The 23,009-nt window shown below is 39.8% G+C and overlaps 1 protein-coding gene across 4 annotated transcripts; it reads right to left on the bottom strand.

The window, feature by feature from the left end:
- Nucleotides 1-884: 884 nt before the first annotated feature.
- NDUFAF6 (NADH:ubiquinone oxidoreductase complex assembly factor 6) lies at nucleotides 885-21,175 on the bottom strand. 4 transcript variants are annotated; one of them, XM_063327222.1, is made up of 9 exons: nucleotides 20,970-21,175; nucleotides 17,418-17,517; nucleotides 16,349-16,471; nucleotides 11,695-11,751; nucleotides 10,018-10,120; nucleotides 7,172-7,305; nucleotides 5,290-5,391; nucleotides 1,535-1,591; nucleotides 885-1,028 (listed from the first exon to the last, which is right to left on the bottom strand). In XM_063327222.1, the coding sequence occupies exons 1-9, from the start codon at nucleotides 21,149-21,151 to the stop codon at nucleotides 900-902; spliced, it is 987 nt and encodes a 328-aa protein (XP_063183292.1). In that variant the 5' UTR covers nucleotides 21,152-21,175; the 3' UTR covers nucleotides 885-899. The 4 variants fall into 4 exon arrangements, with proteins under 4 accessions (XP_063183292.1, XP_063183294.1, XP_063183293.1 ...); XM_063327224.1 differs by having other exon boundaries at nucleotides 17,414-17,517; nucleotides 20,970-21,112; XM_063327223.1 differs by lacking the exon at nucleotides 1,535-1,591.
- Nucleotides 21,176-23,009: the final 1,834 nt, after the last annotated feature.

The following is a 23,009-nucleotide window of genomic DNA, read 5'->3' as shown; positions in this document are numbered from 1 at the left end:
AAACATTCAGGAATACTTTTCTTCACAGTACCGAAGAAAAAGAACTCCAGGAAGCCTGGCAGGAGGGTGTCCTGGGAGACATGGTGAATACGGACAAAGGGCAGTCGAACCCACGCTGCGATGACAGCTGGGGGCAACAAGAGTGAGACAAGAGGCCAGGAGGGAGATGCTGCCGAGCTAAGCACAGAATGAAAACGCCTTTGGCTGAGTTGGAGATAAAAACCTGTATAAGGGTTCTCTTGTATGTTGTAATGCTCTTCTCCCACCACCTGTAGTCACTTCAAGGCTCGATCTCAACATGCAGTTAGATAATTTGTGTACTACATCTCTACTTCACCATTCTGAAATTCTACATAAACGCTACATAATTAAAACAGCTAAAGCTTTTCCTGACAGTTTTCTTGCATTCAAATATATGTGCTCATTCTTCCAACTATGAAGCATCATTAGTACTTGCAAGAAGTCTGTTCCTTGCACTGAACAGAACTGCTTAGCTGATTTATAAGGCATTTACTGTAACTGCTTTTGGGCACAAACAAAACAGTCATTTCTTTTTTTTTTTTCTTTTTTCAGTAGAGCGTCAGAACTGTCAGAAGTATCCATTAGCACAGAATTTGTCCAAGAAGAATTCTATCATATTGCTGTTATTACAGGAAAGACAAGAAAAGTAATCTCAGACAAGGACATATGACTTGGCAGACATGCAAAGCAGAGACATCAGCCTAATATTCCAAGAACAAACTTAACTACTGCCAGCAAGCTGACAGCTACGCTTCACGCGCATCTGCTGTCTCCCATGAACTGCACTTTGCAGAAGTGTGAAGTTAGACACTTAACATTTCTATCAAGTTAAGACGTTAAAGAAAAAACTCAGCACTCTGAACCCATATTAAAAAAATTTAATATGTTTTTTTCCAAGATCTAATATATAAATGCAATGGTAATAATGTACTCTTCTTTTGTAAGCTTGGATGAAATATATTGAAGTCCACTTTTCGAATATTACATAAATAATCATCTAAAGCAACCTAGAAAAGAAGAAAAAAGCTTAGTCCGTATGATGCACACAAATAACGGGGCATTAAGTTTAAAAAGCAATATATGAAACCGAATGGGGAAGTGCAAAAATGTGTGACAGTTTGCCTATTTTATTAAATGGTAATGTAACCATTCCATTCAAAGGATACAAAAGAGGCAGATCTTGTGAAGAGAAGCATTATTTTTACTAGACCAACCAGCACATCATAAAAATAGACCAGATTTTGGGCCCTTGCATCAGAACGATGGTCTATGAATATACAGACATCTCGGGCGAAATTATGTAGTTAAAGAAGGATTAGAAGTGTTGATCAAAACTACGAGGTTCCACAGTCAGACACACATTACGATATTCATATTTTTTAGGTATTACTTCTTCCCAAAATAGACATGTGAAGCATTAGTTAACCATGCTTAATTTGATACTCTACTCTTCACAAACAGATTAGCACAGAAATGAGTCCATCGCTTAAAGAGTGCATGATATCACACCCACCGTACAGAAAAAAGCAGGGTATGCCTTCACAGGAACTTTCTTACTGAAAGACCTAGCCTGAAAGTAAATGGGGTAAAGTGGGAGAAAAAAAACAAACGTACTTATCAGGAGAATTTTACATGTCAGATTAAAAAACAAGTACTATATATAATGGTTAGAGCCAAAAGACTGTATTATGAGCTTCATCCTTTTTTGACATCCTGAAACTATAATTTTACATTATGTGCAAGCCAGCACCATCCCTCACTGTATATAAAAGTAATTACACAGAAAGTATGTAATACTGGGAGAGGCCTGCTAAAATTCTTTTATGTCTTGACCTTACAGTTTACATGTAATAAACCAATGTAAATTAGCGTCCCTTGTTCCAACAAAGCTCCAGGTTGCACCTGATAAATACAGTTTAAGACTTTTTTTTCCCCTGCCAAATAACTCTTTGCATCCCAAGAGACAGATATGATGGAAGACCAGAAATACATTTCTCCAAGTGCATCTTTTTGCTCCAGTGTTCCATCAGTCCCACAAGTCCAGTTATGCTCCATTTACATTTATGGGACTCTGAAAGGATCGCCATGCCTCAGGTCCTCAGAATCTATGTATAAAGAATCTAAACCATGGCTGAATCAAATCTACAATTTAAACCCATGTACAACTCGGGTACATCTAACAGACCTGAAGCAAATCTTCTGGTAATGCTTCTTTATAAATACAAAATCCCTCCTTGTTTGGCCTTTTCTTACAGTTTAAACAAACAAACCAACCCTTTATGAATACTGATGCGTATGCATGAGTTTCTGTTAGTTTTCCATGGATCTTTCCAGACAGCTGAGAAAATCAGGCTGAAACTTCAGGAGGGAAAAATACTGACTCTTTCCAGAGGGCAAATTATTTTAAAACTCTGAGATGTAATAATATATGTATGTGCACGTATCAATAAAAAAGGAAAATGCTCTTCCCTGATCTATTGCTCTGCCTTACTATTATTAATTGCAAGATGGAAAAAGAAAGTAATCTTGCTTGACCTTCTTAACCCAGAATGGGTTGCACGTCATTCAGAAAGCACGTTATCTTCCTTGGTAAATTGAGTCCATAATGATCTAGCATAATTGAGATAAATGCAAAAAGCCAAAAGGAGACCTTATTTTTAAAGGGAAATGGGGGAGGGAGTGCTTAAGAGAAAAGAAGGGGAACATGTATATGTATTTGCAGGCTTTTGAAAGGATCACTATGGGACTGACAGAGCACTTTTATTATATGTTTTTATTCTAATACAACACAATTCCTAAAGAAAACTACAGTCTTCATTGTCTTATTTTTGCCCTCTGCTGGTCATCAGTTGCAGTATCAGGAAGAGCTGACCACACTTCAGAAACTTTTCTCCCGAGATTAAAGCCACATTACAATAAAATTCATATAAAATCGCTGAGACTTAATTTAGCATTTGAGGATTATGTTTCTTCTGACCGTGAAAGGGGGCTGGTAACTGTTACCCTCATCCTCTAAAATATGTGGTTTGTGTAACAAATGCTGGGATTGTTGAAACCTCCCTGCAGGTGTAAACTTTACCCTACCCTGTAATTCCAACTAAAACAGAGGGTAAGTGGCTGAAAAGACCCTCAGGCAAAACAAGATGGTGGTTTTATACAGGAGAACAGACGCATTTAACGACACCAGCCCCTTACATTCACCTAAAGTCTTGAAATACCCATCAAATGTTGCCAGCAAAAGCCCATTTCATCCATTAGGGGAGAAAGTATCTTTATCCTTGCATTAACAAAGACCATCTGATTATCAAGGAGGCTAATCCCTTATTATTACTGCCAATTATCGCCAGTTCAAGTGATTTGAACACTCTAGAGATCCTGCACTGTCAATTATTTTTCACTGATGATGATGGAGGCTGGAAGCAAGTATTCACAGAGGATTTTTTTTTTATTTTAATTAAGACAATATAACCCATCCATTAAAAAAAGGGGGGTGGGCAAGGGTGCCAAGATCAACATTCAGTTGAACAAAATGCTAATGCTGCCCTAATCTGGTTTCCTTGTGTTTATACGTTTCTGTATAGTCTCCAATTACACGATCAGATTGCATATTTTCCACAGGACCCTCCCAGTGCATAACAAGGGCAGGGCTCTAGGAATGGAGTGGGAAGGAAGGCGGGGGAAAGGTTCTGCCTGTTCTCTTCAGAAGCTGTTTGGCACGTTGGGAACCAGGGGACCAACGCACTAAGAATTATCAAATTATCTGGAAGGCTCTGAAGAACTGAATTCTCTCCCTGCTTCTGTCCCAAAGTTTCCAAGCAATACCAGCGACCAAATTTTAAAGAGCTGGACAACAAATACACGTTGCTCCTTTTCCCTGCCTCCCATCCCTCATATGAGGCATTTCAGGCCAGGCACTTGGCATTTTTGTAAGCCACAATTGCAACCAAAGTCAATGGGTTTTATACACTGTGCATTATGGGTTGAGATGTGGGGAATAAAAAAAGAAAAATCAAAATATTTTAGCTTGAACAAAGATAGTAGTTTTGACCTTGCATTTTCTTTGTTTCTGTTCCCTGCTTCTACATGGAATAAACAGTTTCCTTGGGCATGTGACAACAAAAACTGAAACATCAGGTGAAACAACATGAACAGGAATGCATTAAATGCAAATTATAAATAGTCTGTATTAAAAATAAAGCCCAAGGCTACATATTATTAACAAAAACTATAAACATTAATCAACTAACCACTGACTGAACAAACCACGGATGCCTCATTTTACCTTCAGAAAAATGAAGGAGGGTTCTCCTATTATCTCTACAGCAAAAAATACTGTGATCACAGGTAACACTGTAATTGAGGATTATATTAATGGTGCAAATGTGGAGATAAATCTGGCATTTCTTTACTTTGAAGTGGTATCTTTTCAGACTACCTTGATTGGAACTATTGGGTGCAGTACTCAAAAGTATATGCGTACATGTACTTGCAGGCATAAGAAACGCTTTACAGTGCTTCTTGCAAGTTTTGTTTTCCAGATAAAGGCAGACACAGCATCACTGATGAAACATTCTTTTGTTTTTGCATTATGTACCAACAAGCAGTTCAGAGTGTAGCTAAAATAAGAGCATAAAAGAAAAATACAGCAGGCCTCTGCAGTTCTTCAGGATTCATTATCCACTGTTCCAAGCAAATACAGTCTTTCCTAATTCACTTGGCTGTGAGCCAGAAAAGAAATAAACAAGAAAGCACCTTTCCCAACATAGCTTTGAGCGTGGCTGGTCATGTTAGGGAACGGTTCCCCCCTCCCACACGCACTAACCAGCAGTTAAAGGCAACATGCTGTGCTTTCCTGGCAGCCATTCCACTGTGCTGTGAAATACCATACGCAGAAGCGCATTCTATGGTGCCTATTCCATGCTGGCATATAGTTGCATTTATAAAAGTCTGCTTGAAGATTCCCTCCCAGTAATAAGGTTTTTAGGCTGTATTTATATACATGCAATTGGACCTGGCTGTGAGTAAACTACCTCCTGTACATACAGATAAATATAATATTCATAGGGAAGTAGTTGTAGTATGTAAAGGTTTTGTGTAGTGTTTTTTTCTTTTACTCTCCAAGTAATTAAAGGTAAAATATTTGAAATTTGAAAATATTTGAAATTAAGCATGCAGCTGTAAGTCTTCTAACAACACACATGCACAATGCTTTGTGAAGATTAGCATCAATTATGTTTATTTACATAAATAAAAGGGAAGGAATCTCACATGTTCTAGATGAATATGGGCCTGGCTGGCAATGTCGTAAATTACATCTCTCACATTTTTCTCTTGCTTGCCTCTTATGAAATCCTCTTGTGAAACTCCATGCTAGACATAGGAAGGAAAATCAAAAAGAAAAATCCTCAATAAATAGCAAGTTTCCTTTTTAGCCTCTCAAAAATCCGCCCCAGCAATGAAAATAGTGACACAAGACTGAAACAGCCTAAATGTTTTACCACTGTCCCCTCCTTTTTTATTTCCCTTTGGTTTTTTTGTCAGTCACTTGAAAAAAAAAAAATCAAGAGAACAAAGAGAACAGTTGGTACAGGCACACGCTGCATGAGTTTGTTCCCTAAAGACTTTGTGGTCAGTCAGATAACCAAGTCAGATTTTAAAGTTTGTGGAATTTAGATCAGTTTTGATGCCCAATTTTTAAAACACTAATCCAAGAACCAGTATTAAGCAGAAGAAACTTAGTAATAGCTAACACAGAAGCCATGCTGGCTTCTGAAGTCAGTCATTATCTTGGGATTGGTGTGCACCACCAGGCTTGCAAAAAAAACCAAACCGAAAAAAAACAATCCCAAAACAAAAAAACCCAAACCACCCAAAAAACCCCACCCCAAACTTAGTCTTTGACTATAATGACCAATATAAGACATAATATGGTATATTCACAATGGCACCAGTTGCCTATTCTCACGAGCACTCAGACATATGAAAGCTGTGTAAAGGTAGGCAGGTAGGCTTCACAGAGACAGAGACTCCAGTAGAACGCAGCGATACTTGCCAGCAGCTGAAATGCTTACAAGATGCTCAGTCCGCACAGAAGGGCTACAAGCTGTTTTTACAGTTTCACTGTAAAACACCTTCCATGGCAAGGAACGACTGTGAATTTTCAGGCTATGTTTGAAAAGCTAAAAACTTGGAAGGCCTCCCATACCATCCAGTCCCAGAAGGGCTGAAAGCAGGGTGCAGCTCCTTTCTGCAGTCTTATAACCCTGACCTATATTACTATCTACGTTTTTTGCAACTACCTAAATTACTAAACTTCAAATCAAAACTTCCAATTGTACTGAAATTATATTCAGAAAATACTAACACGACTGCCTTAAGCATCACCATAATTACATAAATTTTGCTGAAGTATAAAAAGAACAGCATTAAAATATAAAAATAAGGACTGGAGATAAAGGAATAACTGCTGAGATGCCTACAGATCTAGCCAGAGAACCTTAAGGAAAAAATTTGAGCTTTAATCCCATTTTACCCAAATTGCAAGATCTGCTAAATGCCAATGCATATTAGGTGTATAGTTTAAATTGGAGGACTATACCATCTCCTGCAGTGATGTATGGAATATATGCTTATAGCTATCAAATATGTAACAAAAAAACCCCCACAACCCAACCCCCAAAGAAAACAAAAAACCAAAACCACCAGCACATTTATGAAAAGGTAGTAAAGAGAAACCCTAGAAGGTTGTTCAGAAGTAAAATTTCTCACAGTGTTTCCTTTATGGGAATAGGAAAAGAAAAAAGACAAAAACAACATAAAAACCCCAAAACCCAGGCCCCATTTCATATGTGTATTTCTATACACTAACGGAAAAATTCCTGAAAGCTAAAATAGTACTACATTTCATTAAAAAAAAATAAAAAATAAAAAACCAGAAACCCTGGAGTTTCATGAAGGTCACTCCTCTCACCTCCCAAAAGATACAAACCTGTGACAACGGTGTATTACTAGGCCACAGCACAAAGAGTTAAAATAAAGAAAAAAGGTGTTTTGTTTCTGGGCTAATAAATTACAATCTCATATCTAGCGTTGAAAGACACAGTTAAAAACACTATTACTGTTCAATTCCAGACATCTTGCTTCTCCTTACCAACATACAAACGTCCATGGGAAGAAAGACCTTTTGTCTTGTACTGTGATACGGAGTTGCTCTTAAACAGGTAACTATGCCTTGTGCTTTCCCAATGTGACTGGCTGCATGGTCGGCATGGATGTCCCTCACACCTAAAATGGCAGAAATAATATGTTTAAAAACATACTGTACAGCCTTTTGAGGGGTATAATCTTCCCTGATGGGTATCAGAGTCATATTTAAGGGAAGCTAAGTGTGTTGGTCCTTGATAGAACTGTCTACATTAATAAACTGCCTTGAGATCTCATCTCAGAGGTGCAAAACAGCAGGCAAATTAATTGATTTCCACATCCAGAAGGAAGATGACTCTTAGCTTGTTGCAGTTTCTGCAAAGGGTATACTTAGCAGAGCAGCACCTATTCAGACATAATACATCAGTACTCAAACTCATTTTCATTGGCACGTCCTCCCCCAGGATAACTGTATTCCAAGAACTGTTCTTCCTGCCAGAAAAATCATTCAAGTGTGAGATTCCTGACAAGCATTAATGCTTACAGCATGGTTTCACGATTAGCTGCAGCTGATTCAGCAGTGTACTGAAGCCAAAGAAGATGGTCCTACACTCCCCCCTCCCAAAACATGTATTTTTGCCACTTCCCTCTTGCTGTCAGGGGCAATGAGGCAGTAGCATGGCAAACTGAATCAGATCACCAAAGCAATGGAAAACTAACTTTAGTTACTGCATGGTCACACAACTGTGAGAACTGAAGGAAGAGGGAAATGAGCTGGGCAGAGCAGCACCATCACTCTTCATGGCAAGATTGGCTTAGATTGATCATAAAGCCACAATGTTTTCACAGGACTGACCTGCGAAAAAATAAAATTTAAAGGAAAATTGAAATTAAAAATTCACGGAAGCTCTAACAGAAGCAGCATTCTACAAAGAAAGAAATGAGGATACAGGAATTACAGACTAGTGCGCCTGACACCTGAAAATGATACTGGGTGTACAAAATTCACTGCCTAAGCCTGCCTGAGCCTTGCATGGGTCTCAGAAGCCTTTGCGAAACAGTGGCTATAGGTAAACTACATGGAGTTATTTTGGCAATGGCAGCACAAAGCGGAGTGTGGCTTGGAGGAATCCATGGATATAAGCTACTGATACTGACTGGGCAGCTCAGGCTTTACATACAACTAGGAATTTAAAAAAAAAAAAAAAAATAGCTTGAGGAGTTTGCAGTAACTCATGCTCAACCTGGGAATATATCCCAAAGGTGAGGTTCTGAAAAGGTTTAACAAAATTATTGAGTAATACCAGATTCCTAACTACATAGGCAATGAATCAGAGAGTACAGTATTAGTATTTTTAAATGACGGGAGCTGGGAAGAAGTACCAGACTTTGGATGACAAGATTACCAGACAAAATAAGCTTGACAAAAGAAGTAACCCAAAATCAGTAAGAATAAAGCAGCAGTACTACTGGGAGAGGTACACACAAACTGAAGACAGGTCAGGAATAGAGAAGCTAAAAAGCACAAGAAATTTCGCAAACATGACCTGTAATGAGATCAGGTCCCCCTAGTCTAGAAAAGGCTGCTGATGGAAAACACCGAGAAAAGGGCTGCGTTCAATTCATTCCTCCATTTGTGGGAAAAAAACCACAGAAGTTAACTGTTTAATGTGCAGTGAAGGAGACTTCTGCTTAGATACTTTGTTACACTGGTATGTTTAAGAGAAGTTAAACATGACAATAGGGCCACTACAAAATCCAGAGCACCCCCAACAGATTTTCAAGATGATGATCATCTGACTTGTATCAGGAGTGACCCAAGCATGATGAAACTTTTTCAGGATCGAAGACATTTCTCAAAATGGAAGATGCTGGTATGTCTCATACTCCTAAATTTCTTCAATCAGAAGTTCAGCAAGACACTTGCAACATTTCACTGATTTCCTATTGAGAAACCGAACATCAGGTGTTGAGGTAGGTTCCTCATTTCTTCCCAAGAAGAACGTGGTCACCATATCTCTCTTCTTACTTTTTAAACCCTTTCAGCCTCAGCATTGGCCTTCTATCAGACTACTCTGATAAGCAAAAGGAAAATATTGCTACTACAGTACTAAATACTAATAAATAATTCTCACGCCTCTTTTCCATCTGAGCTCATACAGGGAATATTTCCATAATGCAACAGACACCTAAAAGAAAGTCACCTTCTTCTTCACTGCAAATGAACAGTACTTTCCCAATCTGTGACTCTCATGTCAAACATGACACAGATACTGACTCTTAACGACAAGGATCATATCATCTCCGTTGCATTTTTTCTAGCTATTCAATTATTGATAGTTAAGCTACTTTTAGAAAGAGGAGAGGATTCAGACTCAAATTTACAACATCACCCAGGGACGTTTATAGGTTGGGAAGTCAGTTGTTTCAAGATAACCAGTGTACACCACTGCAATACTGAACAACAGCTGCAGAGTAACTACAGCACTTTGTGTTCTGACAAGTGGGGCAATCAGAAAATACGGTGAAGGGACGAATTTACCACGCACTGCAACAGGAGCAAGAAAAGATAAAACAGCGTTAAGCAACAAATAATAGAGCAGTAGGAAACTGCTTCCCTTCAATGAGCTTTCCACTGAGCGGGTTCTAAGGAAAATATTTAGTTCTAGGACAGATGCACTAAGATTCCAGATGTATGGTTGCACATTCAGAAGATATCTGAAGTATTACCTAAGACAACTTCTACTGAAATTAAACGCCAGTGGATAGAGAGTGGGCTTTTGGAAACATCAACAAATACTGTACCTGCACTAATGACTCATCAACAAAATCTTAAAAGGGGAAAACACCTACCCAGCATTTCCAAGGTGAGGTACAAGAGAGCACTCTGAGTGTTCTCAGCGTATGTTTCAAGCTCCTGGATGTTACGGTACGCTCTATCATCCAAATTCTTCTCCTGTAATGTGAACACAGAACTTCAGTAAAATGTAAATATAACTGCTATTTGTGCAAGTTTATTACTACAGTCAAGTCAGCGTAATCCACTATTAGAAAAAAAAGGACAAAATTAAGTGACAGATTATTAACTCAGATAGAAGTAGTCGTTAAAGCTTACAGCAAGTCTAACATAACTAAATAACTACATGCAATTGCATCCAAGTCTGGTTACTGAAGCAAACATAACCTTTTGCAATAATAAGAAATCAGAATTCTTCATTAAAAAAACAGCTGAAACAAAACATCATATGGTATTCTTACACTACGGGGTTGCCAATTTTAATATTTAATTCGCATCTGAAGCACAGAGAAATTTAGATAAATAGGTATGTATTTTTTAAAACATGCAAAAAAAAATCAGTCCATCAAATACACACCTGAGTTTCAAAGTCATATGCAAATATCCCCAAAAATATAACATCCTTCAGCATTCTTCCTGTCCTAGCGGCTTTTGTGGTTAAAACGTAACAGCGTTAGGACTAAAAAATTCTGAAGTCTTTCATAGTGATGAGACTCTGCAAGTAACAGACCATCAATTTTCCCAAGGTACAACTTCATGAGACACTGACTTTAGCAGCAAAGCTAGCTTAAGAAATTCCTGCCCCCAGTCATTCATTCTTGCCTTTGTGTTAGAGTTGGTAGCAGCATCACTGTACTAGTGAAATAATTCTTCTTGTTTTTCCCCGAAAAAAAGGGTCGTTATTTTAAAACTCATGTGATTTGAATGCTCCAATTTACAACACTGCTTAGAAAAAACCCACAGCTGTGACAAGGAGAAGCAGAAAAGTGTGGCAGAAAGGTTCAGACGGATCATTTAATTTTTGAGATTTTATATCCTTGACTCATCAACAAGAGAAGGCTATTTAGGGTAAGAATTGACATGGTAAGAAAAGAGGTGAGGAGCAACAAGATGATGCCAATGGTGTAGACTTATGCAACTTTTTACAATATGCAAGATATCCTTTCCCTTGGGGCAGGATCGGAATGGCACAAAAAGAGACCACATATGAGTTTCCCTTCTCATGCATCTTCATTTCCACTTCTATTAAAATGTACTTTTCCAGAATTCTTAACAGTTGCATATGGAGACCTTACTACTTAATCCCATAGGATGGAACCTCCCTCACTTACATACAGAAAGGTATCTCAGTGTAACTCCAAATGGATTACCTCTAGGGGTAACCTCTTCAAATCAGAAATAGAGACCAGCAACAGAAAACATGAGCACAGATACACTGGTTATCAGAGCAGAGAACAAGAAAGATGTCGACTCACAAATTAAATCTATTCTAAAGCAAAACTAAACAAAAAATTCTACCAGCCATTTTGGCCAGAAAGAGCAGAAATTATGAGTAGAGGCTTCAAGGGAGAATTAAAAGGAAATAAAGCAGTACCACTCTTAAAGAGAAATACTACTGTCTGGAAAAGATTAATTACTTAAACTTCTGTTTTACACACAAATACATAAAATTAAAGGGAAAAAACCCACATACAACTAAAAACAGAATCAGATCTTTAATGGTAAATACTTACTCTTTCATCAATGATCTTCATGAACCACATTTTAGTCAAGTTATGCCTCTTGACAGCCTGAAAATTACCAAATAAAACATCCATGTTAATGTATACAAACTGATGGTAGTACTGCATTCTGAAGGCTGAAATATATTTTAGATAGTCTTTTCTTACAAGGACTGTATTGACTTGGTTAAATCAAAGTGGCATGTCAGTGGAAAATTATAGAATCATATGATTGGCTTCTTCAAATACAAAAAAAATCAACTGGCATTTCTTACAAGTTGTTACACAAAAAATGAAATCTTGGACATCAAGCCAGTTAACTAAAAGCATTTATTTACAAATATTTTTGAAAGTAATTTATTCTTTCATGGAGTCACTGTGGAGTTCCCACAAAATATTTGCAGATAACTATCTTCACTCTCCAAAGAGAACACAGTTTCCTCCAGAGTCAAACAACAAGATTTCCCCTAGAAATTTTCAAGAAAACATCAGCACAACGTATCAATACGTACTGTAAAGACAGCATCCTGACAAAGTAATATAACGAATATTGTGGTTTTGTTTAAAAAAGTACCCCACGGCATTTCATATTCACATGTTGTTCTTTTGGCTCTTATCTTGTATTTGACTTCCTTCCTGTACCACCTCATTCTGTCAGCTTACCTCTTACACACACTGAATTTTGCAGACCACACTGTTAGAAACACTACAATCACATATACAAATATTTATTAAAAAAACTTATGGGACACATTTCTCACAATCTTAGCCTTTACAGCTCACTTTCAACTTCTTTTCATCCATTACATTTGTAAATATTCTTTCAGGGTTTGGCAAAACTAGATCATCTTGCTGAATCTTGTTGACTCAACAAAATCTGGTTGAGGAAGTACTTGGTATGTGAAAAGGCAAATTTTAAGTTACAACAACAAACGCCAGTTTTGCATCTCATTTGTTCATCCTGAGTACTGTTTTGTAAATTAAATCCTTGAAATAGTCAGAGGTCAAGCCTTAAAGCACCAAACTGAGTTCTGCTACATCACCTGATTTGTACATTACATCCATTTTGAGCTACCTTCACTCAAACACACAGATCCTCATTTTGCAGAAGTTTTAAAAATTGTCTTCTTCCACAGAAATTAATGGAGAAGTAGGCCTCACTTTTCATATGTTCAAAATGGACAGATAAGTAAGAACAAATATCATACAGTTGCCATATAAGTTTATATCAAACTCTCTGAGAGTTGAGCTATTAATAATTCTAGAAATACTATTAAAGGCTATTTATATATTTTACTAGTGCATAAAACTCTTAGAATCCAAATGTGAGTATTCTAGGATATACAAAACTTCAGGAACACATTTAACACGATAAATCAGTATTTCTTCTGGAAAATCAAAACTGTCCTCATACAAACTTAATAGCAAGAAAAGAGTATACATAAAATATGCTATGCAAAAGACATACTAATTCTATTAACAGCTCTGCAATACTCGTGAGTTCAACTGTCTTTCCAAATCCTTCTTTCTGAGAATTGCAACAACATTCTTGAACATTTGTGAAGCTGTGCTCTTCAAACTGGTCGTTCTTGGGGTATTTGCTGGAATGTAGAAATAAAATCACATCTTGAGTGCAAAGGTCACCAGGTCAGATTGGATTGTTAGCTCCCTCCAGTGCTCTGCAACATGCAGAGGTATTAGCGTTCCTAGAAATACCTTCTGAATTATTTTTCAACATCGTATTTCACAACCTGTTCTGTTTGGATTGTCTTTTATTGGTCTTCCTTTAGAGAAATCATACTTAAAGTTAAATCTTATCACAAAGATAGGCCAATTCATTCTTCCACTTCAAAATCAATTTTCTATTTTGTGAGAAAGGAGTATGGACTGGCAGTCTTAGCTGTAGGCAAGGGCTGCAATTGTTATCTCAATATCTGAATGATTTACATCTGAACATTGTGCTGGTTTTGGCTGGAACAGAGTTCAGTTTCTTCAGAGCAGCCTGCACGGGCCTGTGTTTTGGTTCTGTGCTGAAAACAGTGTTGATAACACGGGGATGTTTCAGTTATTGCTGAGCAGTGCTTACACAGTGTCGAGGCCTTTTCTGCTCCTCACACTACCCTTTCAGCAAGCAGGCTGGGGGTGCACAAGCAGTTTGAGGGGACACAGCTGGGACAGCTGACCCCGAGTGACCGAAGGGATATTCCATACCATATGATGTCATAGTCAGCAATAAAACCAGGGGGGAGGTTGGGGGCGGCGGGGACAGCTCAGGGACTGGTTGGGCATCAGACACTTGGTGGTGAGCAATTGTTTTCATTTGCATCACTTGTCTTTCTTGGGTTTTATTTTTCTCTGGTTTTTTTTTTTCTCTTTTCCTTACAGTTTTTATTATTATTGCTGTTACTATTTCTTTTTAATTATTGAACTGTTTTTCTCTCAACCTTCCGATTCTCTCCCCCATCCCACCATGGGGAGGGGGTGAGTGAGCAGCTGTGTGGTCCTCAGTTGCCGGCTGGAGTTAAACCACAACAATGTTTTGGGTTTTTTATAAGTTACTGTTCATTTCCACCCCACACTGATACACCCACAAGCAGCCTGAAATTAAAAGTGGTCAAAAGAATATATACAATCCTATCCCAAATGAACTTGTACCTAACCCATTCAATCGGACAACTAAATGAGAGGATATCTTCAGAAACAAAGTTAAGTTAAGCTACGCTAAAGCAAGTTCCTCCTTGGAAAGGAGACAAAAGCATTTTGGAAGAAAACAGTCTTGTTCCTCAGAAGTTTGCCCTATGCTCGAAGAGAGACAGAAAGAATGAAACAAAAGCAAAAGCACAGACAGATTGACATGCAGAACAACCAATTTAGCATTTTAATGTCTGCATTAAAAAAAAAAAAAATCACCCTAGGTGCATCTTCAACTCCCATAATCCCATAACAAGGCTCACAACATTTGCCAGTCTTCATTCTAACTGTACAAACACTTTGTTGTGGCTAAAGCACACACTTAGATTATCTGAGCTGCAGACACCTATGAATAGCTCTGGTCCTCCTAAAAGTGACTGTAACAGGTGTTTTCCCTTTGTTTTACTTCTTGGGTTTACCTATGTTTTCTCTTAGTTAAACAAACTGTGTCTTGTTTAAATTCCAATTTTAATCTAAACATGAGTGGTGACGGACAGGAACAAATGCTCACTTATGCTTTATTTCACATTTGAAGGAGGAAGAGTCAGGGACAGGACACAGTTTCAGCAGTGCCAAAAATCATTAAAAGAGGATTTGGAAAGGATTCATTTTTGTGGTCTCAGAGGTGCAACAGAGTGGATGTGAAGCCAAGATGGCAACAAGTGAAATGCTCTAATCCCGCTGGAACTGCGTTGTTCTAACCCACTGTTACAGTGAGTGTCCTGCTTTTCCCAGGATTTTAAGAGGAACCATGCAGATGAATACTTGGATGAAGACTCCACATTTCACTGCCTGTTTTTCAGCAGGTCCATAAAACCACCTACCTATGAGATCTACGTTAACTGTATTCAACTATTGAGACCTAGACAAACTGCAGCTTTTCTTTGTCCAGGAGCTCAGAGATCTTTAAAGTTCTGATCTTATAGAGACCTTACAGTAGCTGCTCTTTTGGAAGGTTCTGAGACTTGCTGTGGCCCATGGCCCTAAGATGACAAGTTAGCAATGTATGGTATTTCCATCCTCAAAGAAATTCAAAATTCAACTCAATGTGACCCTGACAACCCAACCTAACTTTGATGTTAGACCTTGGAATGGCAAGTTGGACTAGATGACAACCAGAAATCCCTAGTAACTAAATTATTCTGTGGTTCTATATCAGCGTCAAAGGGAAATCCATTTAAACTGCCTTCACACCTTCAATCACTCATCTAACGTATCAATGACAGTCCTAACTAGGAACGAAAAATTTTGCAAGAAAGCCCCCGTTTCTTTGGCCATGACCAGCAGAGGAACAGATCTGTAGGTGTACTTTATGTGTGATGTTCTAGTGCCTGCAGAACTCAGGCATCTTGGTAAAAATAAACTGTTAAGTTCACAAGTACATTCCCTGTTACTCAATCCACTGTTAAGTTCACAAGTACGCTCCCTATTACTCAATGCACGCAAAAGGATCTGTGCAAAACATAATACATAAATAGAAGCCATCAAGCAACTCTTTATGCGAGAAGAAAACTGCATTAATATTCTTCCTATTATCCGGTAACTAGGCATGAAGATCTTGGGCTTTTCCTCATACCCTATTTGCTAGTTCAACCCCTGTGCTTAGTCTCCTGCCTTTTTGTACAGCTTAATCTCTTCAGGCAGGACTAGCACTGGCTCAGGAAACTATACTTACGCACTTCACTTGCTATCAACTTACGGCTTACCACAATTTACTCTGTCCTTCACCTAAACAAGAGAAAAAAGCAGATGGTTCAAAGTCTGACCCTCCAAGTAGGTCCTACCTAAGTATTCTCCTCCAGCTCTGCTCTTAGCTTAAAACATCACACGCAGACACGAATACAATTTACATAATCTTTTTTATATAAAATAATGCTGTTAACTATGCAACGCAGCACACATAAAACAATGACGTTATTTCCCACAGTAATATTTTAGTTAATCGAATTATAGGACGATAAAAGTACATAATTACCCTCCACAGTTCTGTAGCAACTGGCTGATGTGGTGGGTTATCGCAGTATATCTCTTCCACAGCGTCCCTCCAGAACTGCATTCGCATCAGTCCTGTAGTCTTCTGAGTTATGGAGTCTTTAATCTGGAAAGGATACATCTGGAGTGAAATTCAGTGTCTTTAAGGCACTTGGTCTATCTACACTGTAAAGACAGACACAGGACCTAGCCAAACTCAGTAGGGAAAGCGCTCAGTTCTGAATTTACATTTATTCCTCATAAAGCATAAGAACACTATGGAGAGTGAAAAAAAAAAAAATCTTCACCACAACCTGACTTTGAAACCCATGGAGATCAAGTCCTGGGCGACCCTGACCTTAGCTTTCTTCCCATAAGGAAAAGAAGTAGTGGCAACTGCAGCAAGGGCAGCACCACAGGTTGCCAGAAGCACAGCCCACAGAAGCTTACCCGGGATTTAGCTTGGTCAGCACATTTCCCAGATCACTCCTTTCTGGCATGCGTTTCCAGCTTTCCTGGTTGCACTGGCAGTTTCTGGCCACCTAGCAAAGGGGAGAGACTGCAGCCACTCCCCTCCCACAACTCTCTAATCACAAACTTTCCTCTCGGCAGCCTTTCCATCACCTAGCTTGTGCCAACAAAGACCTGGGACTGATTATACCATCCAAGTTTTTGACAGACCTTCTACATATAGGATTTATCAGCAGTTTACCAATTCAACCACTGCATTTGAAGCCAAGACATAGATGCAATCACATAACAGTATCAAGTACCACAGCTTGTTTGTTATAATTTAATTTTAAATTGCACAACAAAGAGGAAAGCAGCTAGCCTCCCCCAATTTATGTTGTTTATGTATATGAAAAACTATATACATAAACAACATAAATTGGGGGAGGCTAGCTACTTTCCAAGGGCCATTCAAAACTAGAGGTTTATACTGCACTATTTATTCATTGCCCCTTACAGTACAAAAAGTTAACCTCAGCAAAACACCACCTCCTAGTGTAATTTAGAATACTAAAACTGTTATTTTACATTTCCAGAGTTCATAAATATATTTTAATACCTGCCTGAGCCAGCTCCACATTGAAGGCTCTCAAGGCAAAAGCAGAGGTTCGAGATTCCGCAGGTAACAGCAGAGAACACAGAAACCCTTCATAGTCACGCTTTCTATAAAAGAATGAAAAAATACTTAATTATTTATAGCTCTATGTAAATTGGGTGTGCTATTGCTTAGCACTGAAGTCCTAAAATAGTGGCAGTAAGTTATAGCTCAAAACTCTGACTCTGCAAAAGTAGCGGCTTTTAAGCTTATTTTAAAATAAGACAAACTCCAAGAAAGAGGGGATGCTGCCTGAACTCTCAGTGCACCTCTCAAATCCAGATCTCAAGATATTTGATTAAGGGCACAGAACAAGGCTGTGGCAGAACTGCAGAATCCAGATTGTCCAACTTCCAGACTTCTGTTCCAAACATGAAACCGCATTTCTTTAAGAGATTGTGCTTTGGATCTTGGCAGAAGAGCACTCACTTAACCAGTACGTTTTTGTTTATTGGCAACTATTTTCAAAGCACAAAAACTCTGGATCTTGGCAGTTTCACTGCAGGTAACTTGTTGCCAACCCAGAGTGATATGCCTGTGTTTGGCCACTTGGGTGTGCCATTAAATTAAAAACAATCACAGCACACAGAATCATACATCGCAAAATCATACATAACTGTAGCTAACAAAAACACTTGGGTCACCTCTGAAAAGCTAAATTGCTTGTTTTGAACAACATTTTTGTGTACTTTCTGATGACCCTGTAACCTGATTCTTTATTAGAACAGGACCAGCAACTCCAAGTTTTGCCTCAGGAGTAGAGAAGCAGGTATCAAGGAAAACACAGTTACTTATTTTCATGAAGTCTGCTACTCTTACATGTACTCATTTTTCTTTTGAATGTGAGCTTAAAATAGCAAAGCCAACCTAAAACCAAGAGTTATTAGGGTTGCTACTTTTAGCATCAAACAAAAAGGAAGTGAGATTTAACAGGGGTTCTTACCCCTACAACACACAGCAGCTGACAACTAGCAAATGCTTAGAGTTTTCGCAACACATGTGAAACTTGTTTTAGAGCTTGATGCAAATCCAGAAGCATCAACAAAAAAGTGCCATTTGTGAATTTTATCAGGCCTTAAAGGTTACCTTCATATTAAAGAACGGATGCATCAAACCTCCCTCAGTTAAGACACTTTCTGAAAAGCATTTTCAGCTCAAAACCTACTATTTTTTTCCCGTCTGTAGCAATATCCAATAATGCCCATCCTGGGCAGAACTGAAAGGTTTACACAGCCACATTTTCCCAGTTCCAGTCACACTGCGTTGTTCACACAACACAGAACCACCTCTACTTCCAGAAAGGAAACAAAGAAACATATTACACAAAATAAGCAGCAGTACAATAGAGAAATTTGTCTTCCCTCTAGTAATGGTGGTGGCATGTTGGGTTTTTTTCCAATTACTCTAAGCTTAAAAATTAAGTGTTGCAAAAAATAGCTAAGAAAAAAATCAGAAAGAAACGTGAATTTTATGTTGACAGCATGCTCTTGGACATAACAATAGAAAAGCAAATCCATTAAGTCTCACCCTGTAAAATAAAATTGATATTGCCATAGATCATGTCCCACCCCAACTCTCTTTGTGTATTAGGGTAAGGAATGAAGAAAGGAGGGAATGACCTTAAGCGTAGTATTATTTTTCAGAGTTTCCCTCTCAAATAAGCTTCCATATGAACCCACAGAGGGAAGAAAAGTCGGTTATGACCATTACTGGACTTTCAGAATAATGAAAAATGTAAAGTCTTAAAAAGAATTTCTTACACATTACAAAACTCTATTATACCATCAAGTCACAAGCTTGTCTTTCAGAGCAGACATCATAAACAGGAAGAGACAGAAAAATTACCTGCTAGGGAAACATATTTTTAATCAAATAGCTTAAAGCTACTTGTAAAAGAGTTATTTAACATAAAAAGGAAAACCGAAGAGAAAGGACACCTTCCATATTGCAATCTACACCATTAAAGCATAATTCAGTTGTTGTTCTTCCTAACGTGTGGGAGACTCAAATTCAGGACTAGGGAATTGCTGATGCTTGCATAGCCTCAAGTGTTTTATTTCTGTTTGAACAGTAACTCCTTTCTCTTTCTCTTATTTTATTATAACTTATGATTTCCATGCAATATATGGGCTACTGTGAACAGCAGCTTCAATTAAATGATGTCAATAGCATAACCGCCTTTCATTTTATTATTCTGAATATTGTGTAATTTTGTGTATTGTGCTTGTGTATTTTTATAAGCATTCCTTCTTATGCTTTAACAAAAATAACCAAGAAAAAGTTTAAATTCAGCCATCTCAGCTTCTGTGCCTTGGAACCTAACTACTCTATTCACAGTTGTTTGTTTGAAAACATTTTACCTGTATATTAACCGTATAGACAGCCACTGATCACCTGAGTAACAGGTAAATCCTGGGTAGAGTAACCAGGAAAAATAAAAGCTGTAATCTGAAGTTTTGTCAAGAAAAATGCAACCTGGCTATGCAGTCTGATGCATTTGTAAAGGTCTGCTGCTTCGTGCTGCACAGAAAATCTAAGATTGTCACACTTCTTCCCGTTAGTTTTCCTACTTCAAACATTACTGCTGATCACACACACCTTTCTATCTTTTGCAAGCATCAGCTTGGAGAAAACGATCCTGTTCCACTCTTTCTATACACACTTGGAAGCCTTCTCCCTGCTTTTGTCAACCACCTAGGACAGCTGTACCCAAAGAGAAAGTATTTAAGTCTTTTTGCACAGAGACTTGTTTAATTTTTTACTTTGTACCTCTGAACTCTTGTGGACTAAAAAGCAGTGAAGGGCCTTGTTTACACACGTTGTTTATGGCCCACATGCCAAGCAGGAAACGTTGCCTGGCCTGGACGTGTCTGAGCTGCGCTCCTGCTCCTCTTGGAGCATTGTGGATTTGACAAAAATTGGTACTTTTGAAAACTAGACTTCCTCCCCCTCCTGTATCCAGGTCAGTTACTTGGGCTGTCTGCCCAGCTGTTGGATTTCCTCTGCTTTTGCTCATTTTTCCAAGCAGTACTTTGGAAGCTCGGCTATTTCCCAGTAGCCAAGAAGATCTCAAAGCACCTCTTGTTTTTAAACAATCCACTTCGGCGATCTTTCTCTCAAAAAAAAGCCGACATACCGACATGGAAACGTTCAGTATTGCCGAAGAAAAGCAGCTGTGCGGGAAGCGGGGGAGGGAAATTGCCGTTCACAGGTTAAATCATCCATGTAAGCTTAAGTATTTCTCGAGGTTCCGCTGCTGCCCCCAAGCCGGCCGGGCCCCGGCCCAGCCCCACCTACCGGCGCCGCTCGCTTCAGCGCCGCGGGGGTTACTTTGGCGGTCACGGCAGCCCGGGCGAGGCCGAGGAGGAAAACGCCAGTCCTCTTTTTCCGGGAAACTCCGCCGCCTTTCCGTCAGGAGGGAAGCTCTCGCAAGCCTTCCTCCGACAGGCTCGCCGACCCCCGAGGAGAGGAAACCCCACGCCTTGCGGGCCCTTCCCCCCTCGCCTTCCCGGTCACTCACCGCACCAGCTCGGCGCAGTACTGCACCTCTCCTCCGGGCGCCGGGCGGCCCCAGCCCGCCGCCGCCGCCCTCCCGCCGCCAAGCCCCGGCCACGGGAGGCCGCCGCGGGCGCCCGCCGCCCTCAGCCTGGGGTGGCAGGGCCCGTACCGCAGCCCGCCCCGCGCCATGGCGGCGGCCGCCATGCTGCCCGCCGCTCCGCCCCTCCCGTCAGCCGGCCCGGGGCCCACTCGCTCTAAACGCTTAACGGAGGCAACACCGGTAGATGGCACCCGAGAATGCGGCGGTTTCGACCCGAGGTTTTGTGGGAGCCCTACGGCCTTTTGTTGTCCTGCAAATGGCGTCCGTCCTGACGCCTTTGCCTCAGTTTCCCCCGGCTGAGGTGAATTCCTCTGCTCCCCGGGAAACCGGGCACTTGGGGTTTTAAGCCGGTAACCCCCCCCAAAACTGAGGAAGGTGAATTGTAAAAATCTCCAAGCTACGGGCATAGGAGGCTTAGAGGAGCAGCTGTGGGACTGGGGGAAAGCCTCTGGGTGGGTTTGGTGGATGCGGGAACGGAGCAGGGTCGTTCTGCCTGGGCAGCAGAGCTGACCCCAGGCCTCAGTCCTCAGTAAAATGTTGTGTTTCAGGTTTGCAACAGAGGCCCTATTTCCTCCTCTTGGCTGGCAGAGGGGCTCCATACTGGACAGGATGGCTGGAGTTTATTTAGAGACACAACGGGCCCGTTAATCCTGTAGTCATGGACAGAGTAGCTGTGCTCCCTCAAAGCTTGGCCTATATGGGGACAGGCCAGCAAATTCACACAAAAGTGTCACCATGCTTAAGAACAGTTTCATCTTAAAACTACGCCAGCCCAACCTATTAATAACTAGCCCAACCTAGTTATTATGAGAAGCAACAGCAGTCTGGCTTTTTTTTCTAACCCCAGCCTTGCCATCCTCTTCCCTGGTGCCAGCTTTAACCATCAGCCTATGGTACGGTGAGTTGTTTCAGGGAGTTAAACCAGCAGAAACACATCCACTGCTCGCTTTTGGTTTTCCTGAGTTCGTTTCTCTGCCAGTTTGGTGCCTTGAATCGGTTCCCTGCACGGTCAGAGCACCAGCTCCAGCACAGGGGCTGTGGACTGGAAAGAGGGTAGGATCTCCCGGTTTGTGGACAGTAATACAGATGTTCATTAGCTTAGCTGTAAAGCGAAGCCACACAGTAAATATGGGGAGAGTTTTGAGTGGGCTGTGACGTTCATGTGACAAGGCATTTGTTTGGAAATGAGAGCAAGCCTTTATTTTGTGTCACAGAGGTGAGGAGGAGAGGGGGGTTAGGGATCTCACTTAAGCATTATTTATTTTATTGATTAGCGGCTCTTGCGGGTTTCCCGTGAGCCTTTCTTCTTCCCGTTCTCTCGCCTGTAAAGTTCTCTTTGTCTTGAAACTCTGGACCTTGTTTTAAACCCTTGCTATGCCTTGAGCAGGATTTATTGTTTGTCAAGGCACCCAAAGGAGGTCATTTAGCTTTGGGTGGAGGCTGAAACTGCTGTTGTTTAAGTTTTCAGAGGGAACCCCTAGATAAATGAATCCAGTTCTTTCAGCTGCTGCCAATTTCTGGCAGAAGGGTTACATAAACATACTCTAAACCTCAAGGGTATTATAAATAAATCCTATAAAATATTAACTTTTGTTAATCTCTGAATGAACCAAAATGGTGCTAAACTGATTTAAACCCCTAGTAAGGAAAGTGTAAACCAGGTGTCATATAAAAACAATAATCCTGACCTCTTTCTCAGTGTGCTGACATTTTTTTCGTATTGTTTTGTACCTTTACTGTTCTCATTAAATTACTGCGTTTTTCCCTTAAGTAAATATTTCACCTATCATGTATAGTTTTTGAAAAGGTTCTTCAAGTGTGTGTTGATTCTAGTAAGTTAGCCTTCTGTGTTGCCAACGTAGTGGTAGTAATGATTTGGCTTAATGTTTTAGTGAGTTTTTAACACTGTATTGAAAATTTATGCACAGTAAGGGGCGTCTACAAACTTTTTTTAATGAGGAA

The sequence above is a fragment of the Chroicocephalus ridibundus genome, chromosome 2 (genome assembly GCF_963924245.1).
Source record: "Chroicocephalus ridibundus chromosome 2, bChrRid1.1, whole genome shotgun sequence".
In the NCBI taxonomy this organism is placed as follows: Eukaryota; Metazoa; Chordata; class Aves; order Charadriiformes; family Laridae; genus Chroicocephalus; species Chroicocephalus ridibundus.
Note: the sequence above shows the minus strand (reverse complement) of the source record. Positions and strands in the feature narration are given on the sequence as shown.